The sequence below is a fragment of the Rattus norvegicus genome, chromosome 1 (assembly GCF_021556685.1).
Source record: "Rattus norvegicus strain SHRSP/BbbUtx chromosome 1, alternate assembly SHRSP_T2T, whole genome shotgun sequence".
Taxonomy (NCBI): Eukaryota; Metazoa; Chordata; class Mammalia; order Rodentia; family Muridae; genus Rattus; species Rattus norvegicus.
The window spans coordinates 218,305,001-218,325,303 of NC_141534.1; the positions used below are offsets into that span (position 1 = coordinate 218,305,001).

A 20,303-nucleotide genomic window follows, 5' to 3' on the forward strand; every position below is an offset into this window, starting at 1 on the left:
GAACTCAGGACCTCTTGAAGACCATCCAGTGCTCTTAACCTCTGAGCCATCTCTTCAGCTCCTCAAATGGAAATTTTTATCAAGCAGATTTTTAACAAAACAAAGATTCAAAGAGTCAGGATTCAGAGTTTAAGTGTTAACTAGAAGAGGAATTCTTTCCGCTCTGCTGAACACTGGCATCCTCTATTTGCAGTCATTGACCACCCATATCATACTTCTTTGGATACTTCAGGCAATATACTCAAGTCTAAAGACTGGAACTAGGATCCACAATTAGGAAAAACATGCAGTGTTTCTCTTTCTGGGTCTGGGTTACCTCAGTATACTTTCCAGTTCCATTTTGCTTGCAAATTTCATGATTTCATTTTTCTTTACACCTGAATAAATTCCATTGAATATGTGTACTCATTTTCCTTATTCGCTCATAAAGGACATTTTGGTTATCCCCATTTCCTAGATACTGTGAATATAGTAACTGAACCTAGTTGAGCAAGCATTTCTGGATCTGAATATTGAATATTTGAGTATATAACAAAGAATGATATAGTGGGTGATATGACAGGAAAGCCTTTGGCAAAATCCAACGTGAGTTCATGACAAAAGTCCTGAAGAGAACAGGGTTGTAGGGACCATACCTCAATATAATAAAGGCTATATATGACAATATCATAGCAAATATCACGTTAAATGGGAAAAATTCAAAGCAATCCACCTAAAATCGGGAGTGAGACAGGCCTGTCCACTATCCCCAATCCTTTTCAGTAAAGTGTTTAAATTGCTAGCTAGATCAAGAAGATGAGAGAGGGAAACAAAAGAATACAAATAGGAAAAGAAGTCAAATTAGTCCTGTTTGCAGATGTTACAATACTGTACATAAGTGGACCCATAAATTCCACCTAAAAACTTCTAGAAATGATCAACATTCTTAGTAAACTAACAGGATACAAAATTAACTTTCAAAACAGTATTCTTCCTATACACCAATAACAAAAATTTTTAGAAAGAGATCATAGACACTCCCATTCACAATAGGTTCCAAGAAAATAGAATATCCAGGAATAACCTAACCAAGGATAAAAAATAGCTTTACAATGAAATCTTTAAACCTCCAAAGAAAGATGTTGAGGAAGACACTAGAAACATACATGCTAACACACACACACACACACACACACACACACATTATGTGCATATATACACAGCGATACTAAATATGTTTGAAGCTAAAATAAAAGAGGCACAATGGAACTATATGTATATGAGGGCTCAGGATAGTCCTCCTCTGCTACAGAAAAAGGTAATAACTTGCTTGGCAGAAATGGTTTTCTACTTAAAAAGAGGTGTTTTCAAGCACCAGATCTAAGCTATTAGATCACAAACTTTGACAACAGTTGTCATTAGATTGTTTCATAACCTGAAAGTTATCCTTTGGAAATCATCTGTGGTAGAACCAAAAAAAAAAGTGACAGTCATAGCTTCCCAACACACCCATGGTGCCACAAGTGTCAAAGGACACCCTACCATTGTGCTTGACCAGTAAGGACATGATGCCCCTTCTCTTTGCACCTATAGCTTCAATGCAATGTCCAGGAGAGAGAAAGCACAGTGCCCCTGACACGGTCAATGCTATTTTCAATTTTTTCATTCAAATAGGATGAAAACCATGTGTTGAAACATCTTTGTCTCATTCCTACAGTTGACTGTTTCTCATCTTTCCCAACTATGCTGTGACACTTTCTCTCTACTCCACATCCTGAAACACCTCTATATTTCATGAAGAGGATATTCATGTGTCCACACATCATAGAGACTTTTATTCAAACAACACTCATGACACTGACTGAAATTTCCACTTGTATTTGTAGATCTCTAGGATCAAGGTACAGCTAGAATATAATTTGCAATGGCTTCTTGGATAATGATTGAATGACTCACAGTGATTAAAATACTCACACACAGGGAGAGCCATGAACCAGAGATACTCACCTGTCTGTTAAGGGGCCATATAGGATATTTCCTACTAAGATACCAGTCAAGAATAGAAACTTAGCTATTGAATCCAGTGACTGAGATTCACACACCAGGTCCCACTGAAAGATATCAAGACCATCAAAGTAAGGCTCATAGCCTGTCAGACTATATCAAAATGCTTCAACATATTTCATTCTGGAAGACTCCTGAACTCTTGTCCCATTTCAACACCATCTGACTTCTACCATCCTGGTCTCAGATTAAACCCACCTGACTCCAGAAATCTTCCCTTAGTAACACTAGGGCCTAGTTCTTTAGGTTACACTACTGACTTGTAGACTTGTAGTCCATGCTTTAAAAATTCTCAAACTTGGGGCTGGGGATTTAGCTCAGTGGTAGAGCGCTTGCCTAGGAAGCGCAAGGCCCTGGGTTCGGTCCCCAGCTCCGAAAAAAAGAACCAAAAAAAAAAATTCTCAAACTTGACCATATACTGCAACAATTTAAAACCTTACAAAATGTTCTGGATCCTATACCCAAATACAGCCTCTCATAAGATAGATAGATAGATAGATAGATAGATAGATAGATAGATAGATAGATAGATAGATAGATAGTATAGACAGACAGACAGACAGACATGATAGATAGATAAAGTTATATAGGCATAGCTATAGATATGTTGACAATACTCAAGTTGCAGTCCAGGACCTTGTGCACAGCCCCATTTTACCCTAACACAGAGGGTAAAGTATTGAGACTTTAGAGTGCTAGAGATGGAATCGTGGGCTCATACATGCCACATAAGCATTCTACCAGGGAGCCATACAACTCACTATGGTTTTGTTCAACCTCCTATTTCTCATTTGAAATCAAAACTGAAAAATAAATACCAACTTGTAATATTTATGACAGAGCACATGAATTATTTGCTTAAACTGATTTAATATACGTAAGAATTACTTCTCAAACTGTGGTCATCCCCTAGAGTGAAATAATCAGGAGAACAGGTTCCTATCCTTTATTAGTTGTTAGACTATTGAAAATGTGTTTCACATTTCTTAGATAAATAATCAATATTGGTTAAAAGGTGAAATCTAAGCTCAAAGCATGTGCACTATCCATGCTATTGCTAAACACCTGCCATGAATGTATAACAGAAAATGAAGTCACTTACCTCGGTAATAATGGTGGAAAGAAAGGTGCTTTGGTCATACACCCAGCCATCCACACAGGGCTCTGTGTCTGGCTCTGTCACACTGGAAAAGGTACCGTTTAGATGAAGGAGATCCCACTGTGGTTGGACAAAGCGACGACACTTCTCTGGTCTCAGATCGGAGTCCAGGGGGATAGAGACCCTCAGGAGGTCATCTTGGCTCAGGTTCCCATTGTCATTACCAGAGACAGTGTCATTGTCGAGGATGGGGACCCAGCAGCGATGATTGGGAATGACTGCTGTGAAGTTCTCCAATAGAGAATGAGGAGAAATTATTATGTTGAAGATCAAAATGAAAGTCATCTGAAGGATCTGGAACCTCCCCAGGCTGCCAACTTGATTCAGGAGGTCCTGAAAGGCCATCTAGGACTAATTACTATGTCCAAAGGAAGGCACAAAAATAAATTGCTCTTATGTGAGCCCAAAGGATTTAACAAGTTCTTTTTCACTATAGACCAGATCCTGACCCCTTCTTAATATGTTCCCTTTCCCTTCTGCATCAAGGCCATAGAACAGCTTTCACCTAAAGACTTGGGTGTTATATAAGGAAGCTACTTTCTTTAAGGCCATCAAGAGAAACATTCTGCTGAGTTGCTTTCTGTGCTGAGTCTGTTAAAGATCTACTTTGTGAGATGCTTTGTGCAGTGCCCCTTAATTACCTATGGACATTGACCTGCAAATTCTCTAAAAGCAGACTGTAGTTAATCTAGTATACAATATGCAGTCTTTACTAAATACATAACTTTCCAGTCTCAGCAGTTAGGTGTTTTTCACTTCTGTAATCCATGGAAGGGAGTGCTCAATATTCACCTCAGTTAATAGAGTTAACGAAAAGAATATAAATAGTAGATTAATGCAAATGAGGTATGGCACAAATCTTGGCCCCTGCTACCTGTCCTGTTTCAAGTCTATTCGTGCCATGAATTCAGATTGTAAAGATATGTTAAGATGGTAGGAGGGTGAACAAGGGCAAAATGTTAGGTTTCAAAGAAACCTGGTGTACGTCTCACTCAGTACCTATGGCTCCTCCCAGCAGTTCTTACCGTGCCCCAATCCTAAACCTCTTCCTTCTTTCTTAGGCGTCCATTTCCCTTCCTCCAGCTTCTGATAACTATATAACTCAGGCATTTTGGACATGCAGTCTCTTGGTCTCTTGGTGTTTCTTGGTTCCCAAGTGTTCTCTTCCCCCTCTCCCTTCTCTACTCTCATAGTCTGGTTCAATCTGCTGAATGCTCAGTTTGGACATTCCCAGTGCCTCTGGCTATTCTCTCCCTCAGATCTACAATAAACCTTTCTTCTCAACCATACCTTGCAGATGTCATGTCCTCAGTCTTTTCATTCATCTGGTGCTAAAATCATGATGAACTCCTTTCCTAGGGACTCAGCCTCTCTGAACCAAGCTGCTGATTTGACTCTGCAAAGGTATGAATAGAACATTTGTTCTGCTGGCTTCTACCACCCACCGTGCTTGACTCCAAATCTAGACTCCACTTCTTCAGCTGCTTCTTCCCATTACCTGTTTTAGCCATCCGCAAGTCCTTCCCTACTGGGTAAATATCCTCCCTCCCCCTGCTGGAGCACATATGCCCTCTGAAGCATCCACCATGTGGGCATCTCAACCTTTCTATACACTCTGGGGCCATACCACATGGGCAACTATCTAAGACACTTTACCAGTCTCCCCCTTTTAGAACCTTCCCCTTTGCCCCAAAAGGCTCTACCAGTCCACTTCAGTTGCTGTACAATCTTTAACAAAATTCACCTTAAAGTTTGTAACAACCCAGTTTCTGCCTGTGCCCAGAGCTGACCCTGTGCCAGAGCTCTCTGTACCCAATCCTAAGAGCACAAGAGATCACCACTTCTGCTCACATTCCTGGGCCTAGTGGAACATGACTAAAACCCTCTGGACACAGGGACCAAGGATCAGTCTGGGACAGGATCCTTTCAATTTCTGCCTGCACCTGGACCTGACAGTGTGCCACAGCTCTCTATACTCAAATCCTGCTGCCACAGCTCTCTATATCCAAATCCTGCTGGAAAGAAAGCTGGTCCCCAGGAGTGCTGACACACAGGCTTACAGGAGGGTCAAGCCACTGTCACAGACAGAAAGATCAGCTAAAACCAACAGATTGGGAAAAGATCTTTACCAATCCTACAGCAGATAGAGGCCTTATATCCAAAATATACAAAGAACTCAAGAAGTTAGACCGCAGGGAGACAAATAACCCCATTAAAAAATGGGGTCCAGAGCTAAACAAAGAATTCACAGCTGAGGAATGCCGAATGGCTGAGAAACACCTAAAGAAATGTTCAACATCTTTAGTCATAAGGGAAGTGCAAATCAAAACAACCCTGAGATTTCACCTCACACCAGTGAGAATGGCTAAGATCAAAAACTCAGGTGACAGCAGATGCTGGCGAGGATGTAGAGAAAGAGGAACGCTCCTCCATTGTTGGTGGGATTGCAGACTGGTATAACCATTCTGGAAATCAGTCTGGAGGTTCCTCAGAAAATTGGACATTGAACTGCCTGAGGATCCAGCTATACCTCTCTTGGGCATATACCCAAAAGATGCCCCAACATATAAAAAAGACACATGCTCCACTATGTTCATAGCAGCCTTATTTATAATAGCCAGAAGCTGGAAAGAACCCAGATGCCCTTCAACAGAGGAATGGATACAGAAAATGTGGTACATCTACACAATGGAATATTACTCAGCTATCAAAAACAATGCCTTTATGAAATTCATAGGCAAATGGCTGGAACTGGACAATATCATCCTGAGTGAGGTAACCCAATCACAGAAAAACACACATGGTATGCACTCATTGATAAGTGGATATTAGCCCAAATGCTTGAATTACCCTAGATGCACAGAACACATGAAACTCAAGAAGGATGACCAAAATGCGAATGCTTCACTCCTTCTTTAAAAGGGGAACAAGAATACCCTTGGCAGGGAATAGGGAGGCTAAGATTAAAACAGAGGCGGAAGGAATACCCATACAGAGCCTGCCCCACATGTGGCCCATACATATACAGCCACCCAATTAGACAAGATGGATGAAGCAAAGAAGTGCAGGCCGACAGGAACCGGTTGTAGATCTCTCCTGAGAGATAGCCAGAATACAGCAAATACATAGGGGAATGCCAGCAGCAAACCACTGAACTGAGAACGGGACCCCCGTTGAAGGAATCAGAGAAAGAACTGGAAGAGCTTGAAGGGGCTCAAGACCCCATATGAACAACAATGCCAAGCAACCAGAGCTTCCAGGGACTAAGCCACTACCTAAAGACTATACATGGACTGACCCTGGGCTCCAACCTCATAGGTAGCAATGAATAGCCTAGTAAGAGCACCAGTGGAAGGGGAAGCCCTTGGTCCTGCTAAGACTGAACCCCCAGTGAATGTGATTGTTGGGGGGAGGGTGGTAATGGGGAGAGGATGGGGAGGGGAACACCCATATATAGGGGAGGAGGAGGGGTTAGGGGGATGTTGGCCCAGAAACCGGGAAAGGGAATAACAATCGAAATGTAAATAAGAAATACTAGGGGACTGGAGAGATGGCTCAGCGGTTAAGAGCACTGACTGCTCTTCCAGAGGTCCTGAGTTCAAATCCCAGTAACCACATGGTGGCTCACAACCATCTGTAATGAAACCTGATGCCCTCTTCTGGTGTGTCTGAACAGTGTACTCACGTACATAAAATAAATAAAATATATATATATGATTTATTTTTAAAAAAAGAAATACTTAAGTTAATAAAGAAAAGAAAGAAAGAAAGAAAGAAAGAAAGAAAGAAAGAAAGAAAGAAAGAAAGAAAGAAAGTGTCGCGCCCACCTCGTCCGGCAAGGAAGACGCAACACGGTTGGATTCTTCTCAACAGCCTTTACTGCAGGACACCTTCTTTGTTGATACAGGGAGGCGGCGGCAGCCAGCCCTAAGTGTTACAGCTCCAAGTGTTACAGCTCCAAGTGTTACAGCTTTAAGTGTTACCGCTCGGCTTATATACACAACAGTATGCTAATCTTCTTTCAGGGATTGGTGGGGCACGAGTCACCCCACTGCATCCCAGCTACTTGTCCTCCAGAGATTGGCGAGGCATGAACTCCCATTTAGCATAGTACCGCCCCAGCCAGACTGACGTCAGGTGCAAAACTCCACGCATGCTCAGTACTGTTGTTAGGAGGGCGCCAGATTCACCTCATTATCATACAGCTGTCGCACCGCTCCCTACATCTCCCCCTTTTTTGTTTAATAAAATGACTGGTCTAGATCTGGGTGTCACGTCAATCTTGTCATTGCTCCTGTCTTAGGTCGTTCCTGACGATGACTCGGCCTTACCCGTCGTTGGGTCACCCTATCGCCACCGGGCCCCGTGTCTTAGGTTGGTCCGAGCTCGAGGAAAGTTGCCCGTCCCTGGATACAATGACCCCACATGACTGTGACAAAAATGATCTAGGGCGAACTCTTAATCTTTCAAAGAGGCCAGCCATACATTGGGAGAAGCACCATTGTCAATGGCAGTCATAGCCTGGTAAACAACCGCTTTGTGTCTGGCATGTTCTCTTTTTAAACGGCCAATAAGCCAGAGACATACTCCGCATCCCAGGAGGACAATAGCTCCCCAGGCAAACATGCCCGCCCACTCCTTAAAAAAGGAGAAAGCATTGGTAATCCATGAGGTAAAGTCTTCAATTGTGATGGGGTCCAGCCTAGTGCTGTTGAGGACAGCAATCTGCATCAGCAATTGTCTGGATAGTTGCTCTGCTTTCATGGACCAGTTTCCTTTCAGATAATTTGAGATTTCTTTGCTCTGTTGAGAATGTTGAGAAAAGTTGGCTTGCAAAGGAGTAATGCATAAACCTCTTAGGGAGGAAACGCAAGACAGCTGTGTCATATGATACAGTGCTTCAATTTGTTCTTGAACTAAATCTATCCTTTGATTGGCTAATAGAAGGCCAGATGCCAAATGAGTATTAAATTCTTCTTGTATCTCTAGCGCCATTGCAGTTCTTTCTACAATCTGATTGACAGTCTCAGCCGTCTGTATTTGATTGGTCATAGCAATTGCAGCTGTGGTAGCTGCGGCAGCAGACAGCACGATGGCTGAAATTATGACTGCCGTAATTCCAAAATCTCTTTTGGTTCACAGCAAATTAAGAATAGGAAAACTATCTGGGTTTGCCTCTACTGGGATTGGCACAAAGGAGGGAATCTTGACCATTACTGCGGTGTCATTGTTGCCATCTCAGCATTCAGCTAAATAGCAGACTACATCAGAGCTATTACAATTTAAAACACCATTGTTGACATTAGTGCTTATCAGAAAGAAAAAGGTGATCTAACACATACTGAAGTACTAGTGGCAGTATTATGTTCCAAGAGGTTATTATATTGAATATTGGTCAACCTGGTATCATTTTTTCTGGTAGCCGAAACATTATACAGCGTGAAGTTCTCACCCATCAACCTAGCAAAGGGGGTCAGGGATGTATATGCCCCTTGCTCATTGGACAGCACCCATTGAAACCAAGGCCAGAGATTATGCTTGCCAGTCTTATTCTCCCCCCAGTCATACTGTACATGGCCAAGAGGAGGGGAAAATTCAAATCCCGGTAGGAATTGTTTTGTTCTATGGAATGGACTCTGACATGGGGTAAAATTAGGTGGAAACTCTTGATGCAGGGGGCAAGCGGGTAAGACTCTACGACGGGTAGAGCTATTCTGTGCATAGTTACCTTGCCCTGGGCGTGATGGAACACTACAATTATGCATCACAATTAGTGTTGTAATGTTCAGATCAGCAGAACTATCGACTGACATGTCCTCGCTCTGTGAAGAGACTCCCTGGGCAATTTGACTCAAAGCAGCCAGGATGATCCCGGTGTTCATTGTGCTGTCACTTATAGGATTCAACCAATTAGCTAACGTGGCTCTACGCAACCAAATACAGGGCAGGGAAGAGTCTTTAATGGTAAAACATAAGGTATGCAACAGAGAAACGTTAGTGGCGGCATACCGTTGGGGCATTTCTCCAGTTGGCACTATACAAGGAACATCACGCAAACAGGAGGTAGAGAAAAAGGTTGGTAAAACAGTAGAATTGCTATGAACTGGCATGGGTACTGGCCAGGATCTGGCAATAGCCCACAGGGTGATTGAATTAACCTGTATTATCATTCCCAGTAGCAATACTAGGGTTCGTAGTCTCATCTTCAGGAAGAGCAGAAGGTAATTTTCGAGTCAAGCGCTCAGGTACCCAAATGGGATTTTCTTGATTCTGCGGAAAAACACAAATTGCTCCCCTAGATCTCGAAATCACGGGATCTGGGCCACGCCATTCATCAGTTAAGACATCCTTCCACTTTACTTCTACATTAGTTATAGGTGTAGTAGCAGCATGGCGATCCGCAGCAGAGCGGCCATGCGCATCCAAAACTAAGAAATTTAGAGTAAAAAGAGCTAAAGAAAGTTGTTCTTTTGGTGTTCAGCTGCTGGCAATTCCCTCTTTTTGTTTTTTTATCAGCTCTTTTAAGGTACGATGTACTCTTTCCACAATTCTTTGACCTTGGGGATTGTATGGCAATCCTGTAGTATGTTTGACCTGCATTGTCTGGCAAAATGTCTGAAAGGACTTTGCAGTGTAGGCAGGCCCGTTGTCCGTCTTGAGACTATCAGGCTTTCCCCAGGCTGCCCATGCCTCTAAGCAATGGCTAATGGCATTACGAGCCTTTTCACCAGTCATCAGAGTAGTATGTATAATACCAGAACATGTATCAACAGAAACATGAGCATATTTTAAATTTCCAAATTGAGATATGTGTGTGACATCCATCTGCCAAAGTTTTAGCGGGATCAGACCACGAGGGTTAATCCCTACATGAGGAGGGTGGTGAAATTGAACACAATTCTGGCAACTTAACACCACATCACGAGCTGCAGCTCTAGAGATTTTAAATTTTTGTTGAAGAGTAAAGGCAGGTACATGAAACTTTTGATGAAATTCTCTAGCGAGATCAACCGGAGCAGCATGAAAAATAAACTCTCTACGAGTACTAGCATCCACCAGGGCGTTATTACTGGTCATGGGACCAGGCAAATTAGTATGGGCTCGAATATGTTGTATGAAAAATTTATTTTTTCTGGCCCAAATCAAATTTTGTAATTCTAAAAGAATTTGACATACAGTACTAGTCGACCGAATTGGCCCTGCAATTTCAAGTGAGCGCACCGCATTAACCACATAAGCAGAGTCAGAAATTAAATTAAAAGAATCATGAAATCTTTTGAAAACTTCCAATACAATTTTACATTCTGTAATTTGGGGGGTACCTGGACTATATTGAATTAATACTGGTTCTTGAGAATCAACCATATAGGCACCTACACCTGTTTTGGAGCCATCTGTATAAATATCTAACGCTCCAGACAAAGGCTCTGAGGCAGTGATCTTAGGAAAGATCACTGGATGTTCAGTAAAAAATTGTAGCAAAGGATCCTTAGGATAATGATTGTCAAACTCTCCATCAAAACTACAGCGCAATATGGCCCAATCATCTATCAATGCACACAATGTTTCTACCTGAGTGGTTGTATATGGTATAATAATTTTCTTTGGTGAAATACCAAAATGCTGAATGCAAGATTTAACGCCTAATATAGCTAGCTCTGCAACAGCAGAAGGGTAATATTCAAGGGTTTTATTAGGAGAAATATGGGGATAAATCCAAAGAAGTGGACCTTGTTGCCATAATACTCCTGTAGGTTGACAAAAAGTTCTCAGTATACACAAAAGCAGATCTTCCTCTTCCTTGTACCTTTTTAGTATTGCCTTTTCTAGTCTTTCTTCTACTTTCCTCAAGGATAATCGTGCTTCCTTGGTTAAAACACGGGGTGAAGTAAGCTGAGAATCCCCTTTCAGGATCTCATAAAGTGGTTGTAAATCTACATTGGGCATTTTAATATAGGGTCGAATCCTAGTAATTTTTGAAAGTCATTTAATGTTTTTAAATGGTAATTCAATTTTTTGAGGAGAAATGCTATGAGAAGTGATTTTAGTTCCTAAATATTCTCCCATTTGGCCCATTTGAACCTTTTCAGGTGCTATGAACAATTGATTGTTTTCAAGCACCTTAACCACTTTTGTATAGGCCGCTTCTAGGGCGGCTAGTATAAACATTTAGCCAGCCCCCTGGGGAGCTTGCCCAGCCAACTTAGGCTTCTAGCTACAGATGTAGGCTCCAAAAGCCAATTGAAACTTTTTATTTATTTGTTCCTTTCTTGAAAGGAGTTAAAGCTACATCAATGGGTGAATCAACCAGCATTTAAAGTTTTAACCATTTTTTTTCTTTTAAACATGAAACACAAAACATTCAAGCAAGGAGAAGCAAAACCCAGACATAAATTGACATACATCCACAGCTTGGTGCACCAAGGACAGACAATAGACACAGAGGAAAAGAACTAGATGGTGTTCCACCAAAGGAACCTAGACATCCTACCTAAAGAACCCAGAACCAGAAACAAGCACTTCTCCAATAGGAGCCAGCAAGGAGGCAAGACGTCTCCCACCTCCTTCTGTTCCCAGGAGAGCTTCAAAAAACTTAAGCTCATTTCCTTCTTTTGCCAAAGCATCTGTGGAGAGTTCGGGAGGACTGTTTTTCTCAACCCCATTCTCTCTCTTGCCTAGGGTGTATATTGTCTCTAGTCAGGGTCCAAAGACTAAAAGCATCTATGAGAATCGACTTTGCTTCTCTAGATTTTAACATAACTCTAAAAGAACACATTACCATTATTACCTTGTCCCCTTTTGACCACTACCATTACCCCAAGTCTTTATCTTTGCACATGCTTTAAATTTCTGTGATACTTCTGAATTCTGCTTACTGGGGCCTTTAAAATCTGTATCCACCACCTGAGTTCCCATTCTAGGGGTCAATATGAGTCTGGTGGTGGAACTGAGGTGGAGTCTTGTGCTTCTTTTTGTTGCTCTGCGGGAGGCCCGGGACCCGATGGTTCTACCTTTACTTTCACTTTCTCTAAGCTGTCAGTGATGCTTTCTAGATTGTCTGACATTTCTAAGGTCAAGGCTTTTAAAGAATATATCTTTTTTGTTTCCTGGTCCTGATTATCCTCTTTTTTCATCTCTGCCTTCTCTCTGTTCCTTTTATCTCCTTTTCTTTTCTGTTTTTTCTTTCAAGACCTTTACTCCCTCTGACATACTTTCTTGTTGCTCTGCAAGGACCCTCTGACCTGTCCTAACTGCTCTAACCGCTTCCCACACAAAGAAAAAAAAAAAAACAAAATTACAAGCCTTACCCACAAAGGATCCATTGGAAACAACATTGCTGCAGACTGCAGACCTTTTAGCCTCTAAACCAAGGCTTCCATCGTCTCTGCTCACCTCCAGAGAACTTTATCGTCCCTTACCGGGAACTTTTCCGACGTCGCTCGTCCTGAAGCTGAAGAGTTCTGAGATCCACGAGGATGTCCTCGTCCCCGTACGGGCCACCACTTTGTCGCGCCCACCTCGTCCGGCAAGGAAGACGCAACACGGTTGGATTCTTCTCAACAGCCTTTACTGCAGGACACCTTCTTTGTTGATACAGGGAGGCGGCGGCAGCCAGCCCTAAGTGTTACAGCTCCAAGTGTTACAGCTCCAAGTGTTACAGCTTTAAGTGTTACCGCGCCGAGCGGCAAAGCCGCTCGGCTTATATACACAACAGTATGCTAATCTTCTTTCAGGGATTGGTGGGGCACGAGTCACCCCACTGCATCCCAGCTACTTGTCCTCCAGAGATTGGCGAGGCATGAACTCCCATTTAGCATAGTACCGCCCCAGCCAGACTGACGTCAGGTGCAAAACTCCACGCATGCTCAGTACTGTTGTTAGGAGGGCGCCAGATTCACCTCATTATCATACAGCTGTCGCACCGCTCCCTACAAGAAAGAAAGAAAGAAAGGAAGAAAGGAAGGAAGGAAGGAAGAAAGACCAGCTAACACCAGATATAACCAGAGAGCAAGATGCAAAGGTGAGAACCTAAGCAACCGAAACCAAGGCCACTTGGCATCATCAAAACACAGTTCCCCCACCACAGCAAGCCCTGGGTAACCCAACACACCAGAAAAGAAAGATTCACCAGGATCAAGTAGGCTTCATCCCAGGGATGCAGGGATGGTTCAGTATATGGAAATCCATCAAAGTAATCCACTATGTAAACTAACTCAAGAACAAAAACCACATGGCATCTGAGAAATGCTGAGAAAGCATTTGACAAAATTCAATACCCCTTCAAGATAAAAGTCCTGGAAGATCAGGAATTCAAGGCTAATACCTAAACGTAGTAAAAGCAATATACAGCAAACCCATAGCTAACATCAAACTAAAGGGAGGGAAACTTGAAGCAATCCCACTAAAATCAGAGACTAGACAAGGTGGCCCAATCTCTCCCTACTTATTCAATATAGTTCTCGAAGTCCTAGCCAGAGCAATCAGACAAAAGGAGGTCAAAGGATACAAATGGGAAAGGAAGAAGTCAAAATGTCACTATGTGCAGATTGTATGGTAATATACTTAAGTGACTCCAAAAGTTCCACCAGAGAACTACTAAACCTGATAAACAACTTTAGCAAAGTGGCTGGATAGAAAATTACCTCAAACAAATCAGTAGCCTTCCTCTACTCAAAGGATAAACAGAGAAAGAAATTAAGGAAATGACACCCTTCGCAATAGTCCCAAATAACATAAAATACCTCGGGATGATTTTAACAAGCAACTGAAAGATCTGTATGACAAGAACTTCAAGTCAGAAACTGAAGAAGATCTCAGAAGATGGAAATACCTCCCATGCTCATGGGTTGGCAGGATTAATATAGTAAAAAAAAAATGGCCATTCTGCCAAAAGCAATCTACAGATTCAATGCAATCCCCATCAAAATTCCTACTCAATTCTTCATATAGTTAGAAAGACCAATTTGCAAATTCATTTGGAGTAACAAAAAAATTCAGGATAGAGAAAACTATACTCAACAATAAAAGAACTTCTGGGGGAATCACCATCCCTGCCTCAAGCAGTATTACAGAGCAATAGTCATAAAAACTATGGTATTGGTACAGAGACGGGAAGGTATATCAGTGGAATAGAATTGAAGACCCAGAAATGAACTTACACAACTATGGTCACTTGATCTTTGACAAAGGAGCTAAAACCATCCTATGGGAAAAAAATAGCATTTTCAACAAATGGTGCTGGTTCAACTGGAGGTCAGCATGTAGAAGAATACAAATTCATCATTTTTTTGCTCTGTACAAAGCTTAAGTCCAACTGGATCAAGGACCTCCACATCAAACAATATACACTCAAATTAATGGAAGAAAAAGTGGGGAAGAGTCTCAATCACATGGGCACTGGGGAAATTTTCCTGAACAAAACACCAATGGCTCATGCTTTAAGATCAAGAATTGACAAATGGGAACTCAAAAAATTGCAAAGCTTCTGTAAGGCAAAGGACACTGTGGTTAGGACAAAACATCAACCAACAGATTGGGAAAAGATCTTTACCAATCCTACAGCTGATAGAGGGCTAATATTCAATATATACAAAGAACTAAAGAAGTTAGACTCCAGAGAGTCAAATAACCCTATTAAAAAAATGGGGTACAGAGCTAAACAAAACATTCTCAGCTGAGGATTATCAAATGGCTAAAAAGCACCTAAAGAAATGTTCACCATCCTTAGTCATTGGGGAAATGCAAATCAAAACAACCCTGAGATTTCACCTCACACCAGTGAGCAATGGCTAAGGTGACAGAACTCAGGTGACAGCAGATGCTGGCGAGGATGCGGAAGAAAAGGAACACTCCTCCATTGTTGGTGGGATTGCAAACTGGTACAACCACTCTGGAAATCAGTCTGGAGTTCCTCAGAAAATTGGACATTGTGCTACCTGAGGACCCAGCTATACCTCTCTTGGGCATATACCCAAAAGATGCTCCACAACAAAGACACATGCTCCACTATGTTCATAGCAGCCATATTTATAATATCCAGAAGCTGGAAAGAACCCAGATGCCCTTCAACAGAGGAATGGATACAGAAAATGTGGTATATCTACACAATGGAATATTACTCAGCGATCAAAAACAATGCCTTTATGAAATTCATAGGCAAATGAATGGAACTGGAAAATATCATCCTGAGTGAGGTAACCCAATCACAGAAAAACACACATGATATGTACTCATTGAAAAGTAGATATTAGCCCAAAAGCTGGAATTACCCAAGATGCAATACATAGACCACATGAAGCTCAAGAAGGACAACCAAAGTGCAGAAGCTTCACTTTTTCTTAAAAGGGGGAACAAAAATATTCATAGGAGAAGATACGGAGGCAAAGTTTGCAACAGAAACTGAAAGAATGGCCATTCAGAGCCTGCCCCACATGGGTATACAGCCACCAAAACTAGGTAAGATTGATAAAGCCAAGAAGTACTTGCTGACAGGAACCAGATAGAGATGTTTTCTGAGAGGCACAGCCAGAGCATGTCAAATACAGAGGCGAATGCTAGCAGCAAACCATTGGACTGAGAACGGGATCCCCGTTGGAGGAATTAGAGAAAGGATTAAAAGAGCTGAATGGACTTGCAACCCCATAAGAACAACAATACCGACCAATCAGAGCTCTCAGGGACTAAGCCACTACCCATAGACTATACATGGACTGACCCATGGCTTCAGATGTATATGTAGCAGAGGATGGCCTTGTTGGGCACCAATGGAAGGAGAAGGCCTTGGTCCTGCCAAGGCTGGACCCCCACCCCCCCAGTGTAGGGGAATGTCATTGAGCATGAAGGGAGGTGAATGGGTAGGGGAACACCCTTATAAAAGAAGGGGAGGGGTAATGGGATAGGGGGCTTATGTCGGAGTAACCGGGAAAGAGAATAATAACATTTGAAATGTAAATTAAAAAATATCCAATAAAAGAAAAAAATGTAATGGATATCTGTCTTGAGCCTACATGACCTGTGGTCAGTCCTCCACCTGTGAAGGGGATTGGGGCAACTAATGGTCGCAAATCTATAAAGAGCTGTGGGCTAGTGACGGGCCTGGTTTCCTAGGATTCAGGCAAAACGCCTACCATCCTTCAGGGTCACCAGGGTTTCAAACCTCCTCAACCCAGAACCAGAGTGTATTTCACTGTCCCACAGTGAAATCCTTCACCTCAATTCAGCAAGAAGCAATTATAATAAGTCTGTGATTCCAATCTCTTAAATTGGAGGTAGGTGGTCATTTTATGAGTTATAAATATGTTTTCTTTTTAGGAAATGATATACAAATAATCTTGGACAGGGATAAAACAAAATAGGGGACTTAGGCTCAGGTATGTCTATCTTTCCTCCTCTCTATCATTCTTTCTTTTTAGATACAAGATAAGAGGTTGAAAAGAAAAAGGGGATATTGACATATGAGAATATTAGACAAATAGGAGTGGATTATTGAATATATTCTTAAACCAAAAAAAAATTTATAGCCATAATCTTACATTGGTAAAGATCTTTATATTTTGATGCAAAATTGAAGTTATAATTTGCTACATTGGTACAGAATTTTATACATTAATACAAAATAAGGTTATTTTGATTCATTGGTCTAGGTTATTATATATTAATACAAATTTAAGTGATTTTGAGACATATAATATATATGTATTTTTAATAATTTTTGAGGTATTATACTTATGTAATTCTTAAAGATCCAATAGAAAATTCTAGTCCATTTGAAAGCTGCCATTACAAACTATTAAGGATGATTAAGAAATACAAATTAGGGGTTGGGGATTTAGCTCAATGGTAGAGCGCTTGCTAGGCCCTGGGTTCAGTCCTCAGCTCCGAAAAAAAAAAAGAAAAGAAATACAAATTAATAGATAATCAAAGTCATGGTCATGTTAGATATTAGTTTAGTTAATTACAATAAAATGTTTTCAAGGTTATTCAGATAGTAAATAGCTAAGAATAAAAAATATTTAACAATTCAGGTATACTGTAGATAAATAGGTGATCTTCAATAACCGCGAGAGTCACAGAATATGATGTTTAAACATAATTTTATTAATTTAAGATCGTTTTTGATTTTGAGACATACCAAATTCTGGCAGTAACCCATTTGACTTGGAAAGATGATAAGCATCCAAAAAAAAAAAAAACCTATATGGAATTATCTCAATTGTGGCAAGCTAGGCACTGAGCAGAGAAAATGACCTAACTTCATCTGCAGACAAATGCTGTCCAAAAGGGAAAAATGGACATAGGATAGTCATGGATATAGAATAGTCAGTTGCCAAGATCTGCAAAGACAGAGTAAGCAAGTCCTTCATAATTCCTGCTTCACATAAGGTTTGTCTGATATTTTGGGCCAGAAGGCTGAAGATAGATGATCTAACATTATAAAGAATATTTGGGACTGTCAAAGTGGTCAGTTGTCTCTGTCATTTCTATAATTTTTGAGAGTTATGTTCCTGCACATCCTACATACTCAAATAATATTTATTCCTTGTAAGGTCTCAAATGAGGTTGAAGACTAGATAGTCATAATTGTAATACAAGTTTAAATTCTTTAGGTCTAAGAATATGTTTTTAAGTTAATATATAAATTAGGATAAAATCTTATTTAAATTCAGAACTCTGAACTCACCAAGATAGGATAGATAACAAAATACCTTCTCCTGAATTGCTGAACACAAACTGGATTTTTGTATTAATTATTCATTTTATTTATTTAAACTCCAAATACTGCCCCCCTCCTTATCCCATCTTGCAGAGTTCTTTCCCCCATCCACCCTCCCCTTCATCTCTAAGAGGGTAGTTCCTGTCTTTATCACACACACACACACACACACACCACACACCCTTCGGGAGGTGGGGTGGGAATAGGCATGCAAATCCATCTTGAATGCAGGTGGAAGTGCCAGAAGGAAGGTAGGTCTCTGAGATCCCAGCTGTCTTGGGGGCTGGTGTGGGGGCTTTCACCTGTGTCCCTAGGTAGAGCATGTAGAGGTGTGGATCAGACAACAAACTTGATTTTAAATGTATCTCTTAATATTTTTTATAATTGTCCTACTGAATGGTATTTATTATTATAAGAGAAAGAGTTATTTTATTTAGACAAAAAAAAAGGGGGGGGGGGTGTTGAGGTTTGGTCTTTTGCTATGTTGTAATTCTAAATACTGGCTGCCAAGGACAAGAGAATCTGTACATAGATCCAAGTGAGACCATAACCTTGACCCCCTAATTCCTAATTGGTTATGCCTATAGCTGAGCAGAAGAGAGATAGGCAGGGTTCGTTGTTTGTTGTTGTTGTTGTTGTTGTTGTTTCCAAGCTTGGGGTCTAAGAAGAACCATGAGGAGCAGAAGAGAGAAGAAAGTAGAGAGAAAAAGAGATGCTATAGGGTAGGTGAGTCATGAAAACACAGCCATGAGGGCTGGCCAATTGAACTTAAGATCAGTCCAAATGAAATATGACAAGATATAACTTGGGGGGATCTCTAGAACATTCCAGAGACCTGAGATAGGGAAGGATCCCAGGAGTCTATAGGAGTATCTTTAGCTGAGACCCATAGCAGTGAAGATATGGATCCTGAAGTGGCCACTTCCTGTAGCCAAACATGACTCCCAGTGGAGGGATAAGGACAACAACCAACCCACAAAACCTTCAACCCAGAATGTGTCCTGTCTTCAAGAAATACAAGGGAAAAGATAGAGCAGAGATTAAAGAAATGGCTAACCAATAACCAGCCCAACTTGAGACCCATTGTATGGGCAAAATCCAATCCCTGACATTATTAATGATACTCTGTTATGCTTTCAGACAAGAGCCTAATATAAATGTCCTCTGTGAGGCTCCGCCCAGCAGCCTATGGAAACAGATGCAGAGACCCACAGCCAAACATTAGATAAAGCTCAGGAAGTCTCACAGAAGAGCTGGGGAAAGAATTGAGGCTGCCAAAATGGATATAAACTTCACAGGAAGACCAACAGAGTTAACCACCCTAGAATCTTGGGGGATCTCAGAATTTTAATCACCAACCAAAGAACATAAAGGGCTTAGACCTAGCCCCCTCTGTTGTGGTAACTCTCCAACCCCAATAAGACCATGCAAGGAAAACGCAACTCAGTTGTATATTTATAAACTGCACACCTACATTGGGCAGATATGCTTCTACACCATTTTCTTCCCCAGCTATGAAATTCTTACTACTTGCAATTTCTCCAGGCCATGTGCTTCTGCTCCATATTCCTTCCAACAGCTCTCCCTCTGTCCTCTATTCCCTATCTCCTGTCACTCCTCCTCTTCCCCTCCTCTTCCTTTCTTGCCCAGAAAAACCTACCTCCTCATTTTTGCCCAGTGATTGGCTATTTTTCATCTTTCTTAGCCAGTCATATAATTAAGGAAAATTCCTCTACACCCTTCCCCATACATATGTAGCAGATATGCACTTGATCTTCATGTGAGTCCCAGAACAACTAAAGCTGGAGCTGTCCCTAAAGTGATTGCCTGTCTGTGGAATCTGTCCCTCTAACTGGGCTGACTTGTCTGGTCTCAATGGGAGAGTATGCACCTAGTCCTGCAGAGACTTAATGTGCCAGGGTTAGGGGATACCTGGGGTTGAGGGAAGGTGACTCCACCCTCTCAGAGGAGAAGGGAAGGAAGTAATAGGGTGAGGGATTTGTGAAATAGGAACTAGGAGGGGTGTCAGAGAACAGGCTGTAAATAAATAAATAAATAAATAGAAATCAGTAGCTCTTTTTTATACAAATGATAAATGGGCTGAGAAATAAATTAGAGATTCAACATCCTTCACAGTAGGCACAAATAATATAAAATATCTTGGTGTAACTCTAACCAAGTAAATGAAAGACCTGTATGGCAAGAACTTCAAGTTTGTGATGGACAAAATTAAGGATGATATCAGAAGATAGAAAGATCTCCCATGCTCATGGATTAACATAGTAAAAAAGAACATCTTAGCAAAAGCAATCTACAGATTGCAATGCAAACCCCATCAGAACTCCAGCACAATTATTTACAGACCTTAAAAGAGCAATTCTCTACTTC

The 20,303-nt window shown here is 41.3% G+C and overlaps 1 protein-coding gene across 5 annotated transcripts in view; it reads right to left on the reverse strand.

The window, feature by feature from the left end:
* Slc22a25 (solute carrier family 22, member 25) overlaps nucleotides 1–20,303 on the reverse strand; it is a 159,826-nt gene that overhangs the window by 90,728 nt on the left and 48,795 nt on the right. For 2 of the 5 annotated variants that reach the window (XM_087610902.1, XM_087610930.1), the window contains exons 2-4: nucleotides 4,493–4,598; nucleotides 3,146–3,433; nucleotides 1,987–2,090 (exon numbers count right to left, since the gene is read on the reverse strand). Coding sequence is in view for 3 of the 5 variants with exons in the window: in NM_138908.3 (NP_620263.1) it covers nucleotides 1,987–2,090; nucleotides 3,146–3,547 (506 nt within the window). In the remaining 2 variants the exon portion in view is untranslated. Of the gene's footprint in view, nucleotides 1–1,986; nucleotides 2,091–3,145; nucleotides 3,796–4,492; nucleotides 4,599–20,303 lie in introns of those variants that run through there. The other 3 variants (NM_138908.3, XM_087610821.1, XM_087610859.1) reach the window with 3 other exon arrangements.